Source organism: Arvicanthis niloticus, chromosome 7, assembly GCF_011762505.2.
Source record: "Arvicanthis niloticus isolate mArvNil1 chromosome 7, mArvNil1.pat.X, whole genome shotgun sequence".
NCBI classification, from domain to species: domain Eukaryota; kingdom Metazoa; phylum Chordata; class Mammalia; order Rodentia; family Muridae; genus Arvicanthis; species Arvicanthis niloticus.
The window spans coordinates 89,610,944-89,621,191 of record NC_047664.1 but is presented as its reverse complement, the minus strand read 5'-3'; the positions used below and the strand labels follow the sequence as shown (position 1 = coordinate 89,621,191).

Below are 10,248 nucleotides of genomic sequence, written 5' to 3'. Positions count from 1 at the left end.
CTTCCTGTAAAGTACTAAAATTATTTTTCCACTCAATGAAAAAGTAGCTACGAGCTCTAAAAGTTAAAAGCTAATTTTTAAACAAACAAAAACCAATAAAATTGTCAATTACAAACCGGGATAGCTGATCTCATAATAATAATAATAATAATAATAATAATAATAAATAATAATAATAATAAAATAATAATAATAATAATAATAATAATAATAATAATAATTTTTGTTGGTATTCCTGAGGGGCTGGGAAATTCCTAATGTGCATGAGAAAATAAGTAATCAAATCTGTGCCTCAGGATTCATCCACTCCACACCGAAGGGGTGCCAGTCCCCCTAATGCTGGTCCTACTCTGTCCCCTGGGAGCTCCTGCCACCTGCTGACTTCCCTCACTACCTCTACAAAGAGTGACCCTAGAGTATGTTGAAGTGAATCTTTCCTGCCCCTATTTCCAAAGTCATATGAGCCTCTAATAACAGAGATTTTTTTTAAGTAGCCCTTGGTGTCACAGGGATGAAAAGCAGAGTGATTTGGTATATACAGACCTCTTGTTCAATATCTAGAAAGCTCAGAATTAGCCCAAAATAGCCATGTCATGTATATTACCAGTTTTTATATAATCTATTACTAAAAGCCTAGGGGTTTAATTCTTTTAAATCTCTTTATTCACACCTCTGCTTGGCAATAAATGGATATTCCCCTCCCCTCATACAACAGTTTCCTGCATCATTTTTACTTATAAGTCTGTCATTAAACTATGACAGAATCTTTCAATGTGCCAGACATTGCACAGACAATGCAATGTCTGTGGTAAACAAAAGACAGTCTATAACTTCAAGAAGGCGACTGTCTTATCTCTCCGGTCTTTGATGTCATTCTTTGATGTCAATTTATACGTTTTCCTGGCAAGTGGCACTCACTGTAAACCTGCAACTAGCTCATGGAAGAGACTGTATTTCAGTCAAATGAAGAACTGAATGTATTGTAGTTTCATGGTCAGGGACAGGTATTGCTAATGCCTAAGGTAAGACCCAAAAGCAATCATGGCATACCTTAAATTTTACTCTTAGAAAGTCTGTAAGTTCACTGCACCTCAGCCAAGCCAGGCACAGTGAAATATTAAGTGAGACAAAGCAAAAAGGGAGAGAGGGAGACTCCTACCCCATCCTGCAGGCACTCCAGCGTGTTTCCTTGGCAGCACTCCTCGTGGATGTGGGCCACATCCAGGGCCAGCTTCTGAATCTCAGTAAAATTTGCTTTGGGAAACTTTTGACTTAGTCTAATAATGGTTCTGGGAGAGGAAGATTAAAAAAAATTATCTTGTTTATCAGGATGAAATCGCATTGTCTATAGAGTATCTGGGGAGTTGCCTCCAATGGAAAAGAACGGAGGTGTGTCCCTTTAAAAGAAAAGGAAACACATCTTAGGTCTCATTAGCTTCTGTTCCACCAGGCATAAACTCTGCAGATTGGGGACTGGGTCCTCAAATAATTTGGAAGTAATTTGTAGCTTCCTGAAGACTTTCTAGGAACTCAAGATAAATGTTGTCCTTGCCTGTTCATCCCTGACCCTGAGCATTTTGGATCTTTGTTACAGACACAGAGGCACTCAGCTGTAATTCCAGCAGACCGGAAGTGGGGGATGTTACAGACAAAGAGGCACTCAGCTATAATTCCAGCAGACCGGAAGTGGGGGAAGGAGAATCAGTAGCTCAAGACCAGCCTGAACTACCAGATTCTGCCTCAAAGAGAACAAATGTATATTTTTATTAAAGAATAAAGGATTAAGAAGGGGAAAATTCTTTGACAATAATACTTGCTTCTCATCTCATAGAAATAAATATGTGGGAGAAATCAGGGAGCGTTCAGATGCCCGAATAAACAGATTGAAAGAAGTAGACCAGACTTGACATCAGAGACTAAGGCATCAGCCTGTGGCAGAAGGAAGAATAAAATAAAGCTGCCGAGTTCATGGGAAGGGTGTCTGTGCGAAGAGCCTGCTTCCTTGAATAAATGATTGAGCCGTTGCTACTGACAGCTTGGGAATAACTGTGGAGTGTATGGCTTTTCTTGTTGATAGGTACACTATGCAGTTGCTGTCATTGTGTCATTTCTATTTTACTGTTAAGACAAAAATTTTTTAAGTGTTTTATGAATTGGTGACTAAGTTTATAGCGGAATCAGGAGGTAATTGTAGGATAAGTCTGATCCCTTCCAGGAGGAAGGTGCAGCCAGTCTTTGGAAGGAATTGTGGGACTGAAAATGTGCATTGGGGCTTGGCTGTGCACAATACCTAGGCCTCACGGCACTTAGAACCGTCTGCTCACCTGCCACTGGCTTCTAAAGTTGTTGACTCAAGGGAATATTTTACTGAGAAGCAACAATTGACACAACAGGGTTGATTAGGAAGCCTGGTTAACAAGAAGAATCTCTTGTTAAGCTACAAGTCTGAGAGGTCTCTCCATGAAGGTTGACCTACTATGTAGAAGAGCTGGGGAAATATGGTCTATTGGGGGTGGAGTGACGTTACATTGAGCCTATCAGATTGCCTCCTTAGAAGCTTATACTTACGAGGCCTGGAGGTTTCGGGATCCAAATTTTCTTATCACTGCACATACATGCTCATTTAGCATGGATCCTTCTCTTAATTCCTTTGCAATTATTGCTCTCTAGATGCAGAAGAAGTCAAGTGTTAAGAAAACCCGTTCATTCTCTCTAGGACCTAAGAACTAGAAAAGCTCAGTACAGATGACACCTGAAAGTATAAAATAGCTTGTACTAAACTCAGGACGTTTAAGCACATTATTCTACTTTTGTGACTTTTAGATTAATTCTAATGTATATATGTCTGAGATCTCTTTAAAAGTCTTCAAATCAATACGTCATAATTTTGATACTGGGACCACATGGACAACTGCACCTGTCCAGCCTCCAGGCAAACTAAAGCCTGTTGGTTCCTGCTCTGTTTAAAAAAAAAAAAAATGAAAAGAAAAGAAAAACAAAAAGAAAGAGAAAAAAAAGATTGCACTATAGTTGTGATTCTCAGGGGTTCAGCCCAGTTGAAGCTATATAACAAAGACTGACTCAAAAGGCAAAGTGAAATGAGCAAAGAAAAGCCAACACATGAACAACCCCACCAATTTCCAGCTTCCTTGGCTCTGGTTAAACTTGTAGTGTGCTCAGTTACCAGCTGTCAGTTACCTATAGGGCTGGTTGTTATGTATCAACATTGTTTTCTGCTCTACAGAAGAGGGACACAATCCCATCACTCAAACCGGCTTGCAGATACTAAGTCTCCTCCTCGCATACACACATTGCTGTTGCCTCTGCCCTCTTTAAACATTCAGTAAATTCTGATTCATGAAACCACAAAGCACACACATTTTTTACTTCAGCCTAGAGTGGTACCTTACTATTGTGGGTATCATTTCTAACTATAATTAGAAAATGAAATTTTGTTGATAATCGGAAAGGTCAAGTAAAAAGGACTTTCATTTAGGATAAGAAAGAATTACACTCTCTTCTGAAGATGGCCTTCTTCTCCACAGGGGGGCACATTTTCACCTTTAATCTGTTTTCCCTGCACTGTAGCTAGACCCATTTAGTTTCATATAGCTTCACAAAGATACTACCTTTGTCTGGAAGCATTCTTCCATGTTGTCAGCTTTGCAGCACGCTGGAACTACCTTGTCATACTGAGCAGCCAGGGAAAGAATGGTAGGGGCGTACATGAAGGGGTTCCTCCTTGACACTTCGTAGATGAACCTGTGGAATGGACAACAACGCTTGGAAATTTGCAAACATGTAAAAGATGAGTGGACTGCAACTGCCCTGAACCGAGCTCTGGAATTTATTTAAAGATCAGGGTAACAGCAAAAGCAACAGAGTCCAGTGGACTTTTTCTTTACTGTGCTGTTATGGGGAAGTGTGCATGCTTTTTTCAGAAGCTGTCAAAAAGTTCCTACATGTCAACCTCAAGAGAAAAGATCCAATACATTGTTCCAGAGTCTTTTATGAAAACAAATAAACAAAAATGCTATGATTCTTATTGAAATGTCTTTTTCAGTAAGTCTGCTCAGACATGTCTGGAATCAGCCAGGCCAGGTTCTAAGTAAGACACCTTGAATCTCAAACCCATCCTTAACTACATACTTATTCCAAGGCCATCCTGGCTTTCCTAGGACTCCGTTTCAAAAATAAAATGAAGTATTTTTTAAAGTTAAAAGGGAGGGTAGAGGGTGACATCAAAGCTTGTGAGCGTGTATTCAACCATTTGTGCTAAGCACATTTATTCCAACAACATCTGACCACACAGTCTTAATTATCAGTTTAATGGCTCTCAAAAGTCATTCTTTGCAATCCTGATGTATTTTTGTCTGAAGCAAAATCAAAATTTTAAAGGTGAGAAGGAGCTATGTGTTTCCAGAGACTGAAGGATCAGAGGTTGAATCTGCATGCGGTCTGTTCTACACCTCACAGTGTACTTCTAACAGGAGCCCCTGGGGTGTTCTTTGCACAGACCTCAACAGACACACTCTGGCTACATTTCCTACTTGTACACACTTTGGAGTACACAGACACAGTGTGTAGACAGCAAAAACAATGACTGCCCACTGGAGAGTCCTCACCTGTTCATGAACACCGTCCCGTTTTCATTGTATGCTTTGCAACTCTCGGCAGGTTCTGGAAACTGGAAGGGTGGGACAGAGGCCAGAGCAGTCTTCTTGCGTGCCAGCAGACACTGGTGTCTTTCCACCCCACTCTGGCTGCAGCAGTTTGAGAATCCATATTTGTTAGAGAGTTCTGTCTCGTGGCAAATTTCATCCAGAAACACAGATAGCTGGGAAAAAGAAAATCTTTTGTTGTTAATGAAAGGCGACTATCTAACTCCACTGGAACCAGTGTGGAAAGTTTTCTAGTGTCCAAAATGAGAACAGTAAATTAAGAAAAATTTCCATATTCAGTATATTTCCTCTCAGTCTAATGTGAGGACTTTCTTTGGTAGCTTTTAGGGTGAAGGCCTTTAAGCTTATATCTGTTGGGTACCATTCTGTGTGTGAGATATAATTATTTTAAAAGTAAAGAGGGCCATGCAGTATTTTATCTTTCCAATCTTGTTTTATGTGAGTTTCACTCTTTTATTTCATGAAAAACTTGTCTCTAAGATAATAGAAACTTCCCTCTTTTTACATAATCATTGTTTTATAGACACACATTCCTTTTGGCCTTCTAACAACATGACAATAGTCAGAAACTAGATATTATTTTAGTTAAAAATAAGAGGGACTTCTAAGTGGACTAAGTATAGAACCATTCTTCATTAGTCATAATCACTGATTTAGCTACATTTTAAAATGCTTTCTTCCTTAGCTCCTAAATTTACTGAGATTTGGACAAGACCATTATTTTTAAGGAAGTCACCCACCTCAGTAAAAATCATTATTAAACTATTACAACTGCTAACATTTTAAAAATCTCAACAGTCTCTCTTAAGACTCTAATTCTCTATATTCACATTTGGCTTGTGATGATATGTGGACGAGATAGTCTCTTCCTGAAGATGTCATGACTAGCCTGAAACTCATTACGTAAACTAGAGTAGCCTCAAATTTGGATCCGCTTGCCTCAGCCTTGCAAGCCCTGAGATCATAGAGGTGCACCACCATGTGTGTTTCAGTCAACCTTTTTAAATAAACCTTTTGAATTTGTAGTGACAAGTCATCCCATTTGCAACATTGCCCTGAACACTAGCTGAATGCGAGAGGCACCATAAGAAGTGCTCTGGACCTTTTTAACTGACTAACAAAGAATGACTAAAACTAAGATACAAACCAGAGTTCCTTATTAACTAATAAATTTTAGAGTTGGAAGCATCTGAAGTTGCCTTCTTACTGACTAGATTTCATAATTCCAGAAGGGGCTGTGCACAATGCTGGGGGAGAAAGGTCATCTAATCTACAGGCTGACCCAGCTGTAAACCCTGTGAGCTACAATTCTCCTGGCTAAGGTATATCCATTGGTACAACAGTGGCATAAACTCATGAAAGTGACAAACAGTGCTCTCTGACAGGGTGGCACTCAGGCCTGGCACTGTAAGCTGGGCCAAGAACCCATGGCTGAGAATGGTATACTCCCTAAGAGCAAACCTATTTCTATTTATTTTACTGAACGGACATAGTACCAGGTTGCCTTCTAAACAAAGAGAGGCAGAGCTTTGTGCAGCCCCCAGTCTTCATCCCAGAAGGTTCTACTTGCAGGGGATGGTGATGAATACAGAAACTCACAACTGGCCAAAATACAGAAGATAAGTAAGTAGCTGTGATGTGTTCAGCTCCAAATGGGACATCTACAGAGAGAAGAGTCTCTCTCCCCTCAAAATCAGAGTCCATTGGAAAAGAGGGAAGAAAACATTCTATGGCCAGAGATTGCAGGAAGACTACAGCAAAAACTGTTTTCATACATGACAGGGTAATGGCACACATGGAATATCTGTGCCTGTGGTTGTCTGCACAAGACCTTCACAAAATCAGCTAATCAAAACTCACGTGGATGGAGAGGGGCTCATAAATCCCCAGCCATTGCAGAGGAGTGACTGGCAGTTGGAAAATAAAAAGCATGGTTTCTTTAGGGTATGGCCCTTGGCACATGCACCATTGGAATGCCCTGTGCTCATGCACATACTGCAAGCACTAGTTAGACAGCATAAGTTTCAAATAAAAAACAGAGACTGCAATAACAATGTAGCAGTGGGGGCAGACTGGGGGAGTTAGAAGGGGCTGAGGATTTAAATACTTTTATGAAAGTCTCAAAGAATACATTTTATCATTTTGTAAAAGGAGATCTTCTACACAGTGGCCAGACACATAACATTTTGGCTACTTCAACTTCACTGTGACAGAGCTCTGATGTATTTGTTTCATGCTTAAATAACTCTAACAAGTATAAAGTTTATTTCTATACAGGAGTAAATTAAAGAAATAATAGCTATTTTGTATTGAGCTTCTATACCAGGACAACTGGGTACTTAAAACTTGATTGATTTTCTAAAGCTCTGACTTACCTTGGTATCAGACATTTATGCTCCTTGTTTGGGTATGCACCATATCCAGCAACCCAGACAACCAGCTATGAGCCTCACACTCACCATGCTGTGCTCAACAGTAAGAGCCTAAGGACCTAATTCTGGAGTCAGAAGACTTCATTTAATCCTCAGTTCTACCAAACTATAGTTCCTCAAAGGAATGATTTCTCTGTGCCTAAGTTTCCTCCATGGGAAAATTATCCTCAGCCTTGCAGGATTATCATAGAGATTTACTTAGTCAGTCAATTAATTAAATTATTATTGTATAATATGATATAATATATAAAATTATAACTATATAATAAGTATGGATTGTTCATATAGAATATAACATGCAATATATAATACACAATATAATATATAATGTGTCTCTACATGTAATATATAATATAGTATGTAACATGTAATATATGTATAAAATATAAATATTATAATATAATTTAATAAATTAGCATTTGTAAATAAGATAGGGATTCTTATGATAAGCTGAAGCCAAGTTGTCTTAGTTGATTGGACAGACTTTCTGTTGGCATCACCTTCCAAGCAGCGTTCTGATTATCAACATGTTTACACTGATCCCTAGAATGCTGTCAGCCAGACTGTCTGTATAAGAGGCCATATACTGCCATTCATCATCAACATAAATCTCCATGACAGCTCTGAATGGATCTAATGTCACTCCATAATTGCAGGTATGAAAGCTCAAAGAAGAGAATGTGTACATGGCCACTTAGAGAACCTTACTCTGGAACCTTAACTGAGTCTCGTGCTAATCTCAGCTCCTTTATGCAGATGCTTGCTCTGTAACACAGTGCTGTTCAGGATTCCAGAACTAATTGAACCCCGCCTTCAGAAAATGCACAACTTCCTGGCATCTTTTTTCTCTTCTTCAGCCTAAATTTTGGTTAAGTGTCAACGTGGCTTTCTCTGTATTCACTCACCTGGTTTTCTAGACACCAGTCGCCAGTGTCTTTCTTCATTGCAGTCAACACGTCACTAGTCATTTTGTTAACTTCCTCCTCATCGGCTTCCTTAACAAACTGGGCAAAGGTGATGATAGCTCTGAAACGAGACCACAGGCAGAGGCTTGAGGACTAGACCCAGTCACGCTTGTCTTTCAAGTACAGCTTTGTGTGTTGGTGGCTTTCTGCTCTGATCTGTTTAGAAGGCCCCTTTTGCTACAGATCTTTGGGAAACTGGATTCTAGTCACTCAGAGGGAAATGCCAGCCTTCTTTTGTCACCTTCACCCATAAATACAGATTCCAGTCTTAAAAGTCAAAATAGATTTCCCCAAAATGTACTTTTTTTTTTTGGATCACTGCTCACTGAGCATCTGTACCTGGGAAGGCCTGCATTCTTTACACTATTTTTCTCACTTAATTTAAAAGCAAAGATGAAGTCATTGGATCTTCAATTATGTCTGCTCCCAGCATGACTAAACCCCAATCTTAGATTGTGCTAGTCGCAGATTGACTCAAAGTGACGTGTGTCCAGCTTTCTGCATGCAGACATCATCAGTAACACACGCGTTTAAATTCCTTACTATAAATTTCAAATAAGTAGAACAGAGCAATCATTGTTGAATTTAAACCCAAACCGTAAATTTTAGAACTGTGAAGTTATTAAGAACCACCTGTCCAGACATCTTAATTTTATTTACAATATTTAAATAAAATGTTCAATAAATATTTACAATATTTAATAAAATATTCTCCACAAATAACAAAAATAAAAATATTTTACTTCCTATGACTTGATATTAAAGATTTTACAATATAGAGAATATTGCAGTATCTTCCTATTGGTTCTGATAAGACATACTCCTCAGCCCATACAAAGCAGCAGAGAAATTAATCTTCAGTTTTGAAAGAATCTGATTTGGCTTGCTTTGTGGAATTCTAGGCAGTGTAAAGGCCAAGGTCTAAAGCATTGACTGAAGTTAAAAATTTTGCATAGCAGTTTGATACTAAGCATAATCAAAACCTTAAAACTGTTCAATTTGCTCCTGTAATTTAAAAAAACGTATGTTCAGTTACGCAGACTTATCTTTGCATGCCATTTCTGCAGCACATTTATGGAAGCAAAACTTACATGTCATTCATATTCTTCTCTGTCAAGCACTGGGAAGAGTCTAACGTGGAAGCTGGAAAAGAAAACGGATTTTGACAATTGATGACTTCAACTGGGAAAGCAACCGTTGTTGAATTTAAACCCAAACCGTAAATTTTAGAACTGTGAAGTTATTAGGAACCGCCTGTCCAGACATCTTAATTTTACACTTGGGAAAACTAAAAAATTAAGCAACGAAGTTAACCAGAAGGATCAGTTGTAGACCTAACACTGATACTCATATTTCAGGTTCCCTTACTATCTGTCTCCCTAATACTATAATACTGGCTATACTATACCTGGCTTAATTTAGTAGCCTTTGGACATAATTATGGTACAGTCTGCCCATTCACACTAAGGCTTTCCAGAGTCAAAGAATTAGCCCTTTTTAAAAGATTGAGAATAAAGACGTTATTTTTGTCAATTCGAAGGAACTAGCCATGTGGGCTGTCTAAATAAATAATATCAAAAAAATGAGCATGAAACGTAACAAAAATTGATCATGTCGAACGCTGCTGTTATTTTATAAGCCTCACACATAAAATTACATTTATCCTTCATCTAAATCTGTCTTACCAGTTAGATTCCTTGTCCATAACAGTACATATAATGCCTAAATCCAGATACCTGGAGATGCAAATTTGGGAATGTTAAAGAATTTTGTTAGAGAAAAATAGCTCCCAAGTCATACAGCATCTTACCTATTCCAAACTCATTTGTGTGCAGTGTTTTGGATTCTGCAAAGTTTAGCAGGAGAATGAAGGAAATGGTTAGGCCCCACTTCATGGCTACCGATGGCTTCATCGCAGGCAGATCTGGAAGTGGAATACTGCGAAAAGCTCTGCTGAGGTTCTTTTATATCCCTTTTAGGTGATGTCTGTTAACTAGTAACCTTCAGTGGGCAAACATATTTCTTTATTTCCTTAAGTTGAAGTTAGGCAATTTGCCAATAATTAACAGCACAGGGGTCACTTGTATCCTATGTTCAAGGACAAAGACCACTTCAGGGTGGAAAAAAAATCTTGCAAGTGCTGCAAATGTTCTTCACCATCTAAACTGT

At 38.7% G+C, this 10,248-nt stretch overlaps 1 protein-coding gene across 1 annotated transcript in view; it reads right to left on the bottom strand.

The window, feature by feature from the left end:
• Afp (alpha fetoprotein) overlaps window positions 1-10,008 on the bottom strand; it is a 12,528-nt gene extending 2,520 nt beyond the window's left edge. Inside the window, exons 1-7 of the mRNA XM_076937719.1 lie at window positions 9,890-10,008; window positions 9,171-9,222; window positions 8,020-8,140; window positions 4,626-4,837; window positions 3,630-3,762; window positions 2,569-2,666; window positions 1,154-1,289 (exon numbers count right to left, since the gene is read on the bottom strand). Coding sequence (XP_076793834.1) covers window positions 1,154-1,289; window positions 2,569-2,666; window positions 3,630-3,762; window positions 4,626-4,837; window positions 8,020-8,140; window positions 9,171-9,222; window positions 9,890-9,992 — 855 coding nt within the window. The 5' untranslated portion in view covers window positions 9,993-10,008. The remainder of the gene's footprint in view (window positions 1-1,153; window positions 1,290-2,568; window positions 2,667-3,629; window positions 3,763-4,625; window positions 4,838-8,019; window positions 8,141-9,170; window positions 9,223-9,889) is intronic.
• Between the last annotated feature and the right edge of the window lie 240 nt (window positions 10,009-10,248).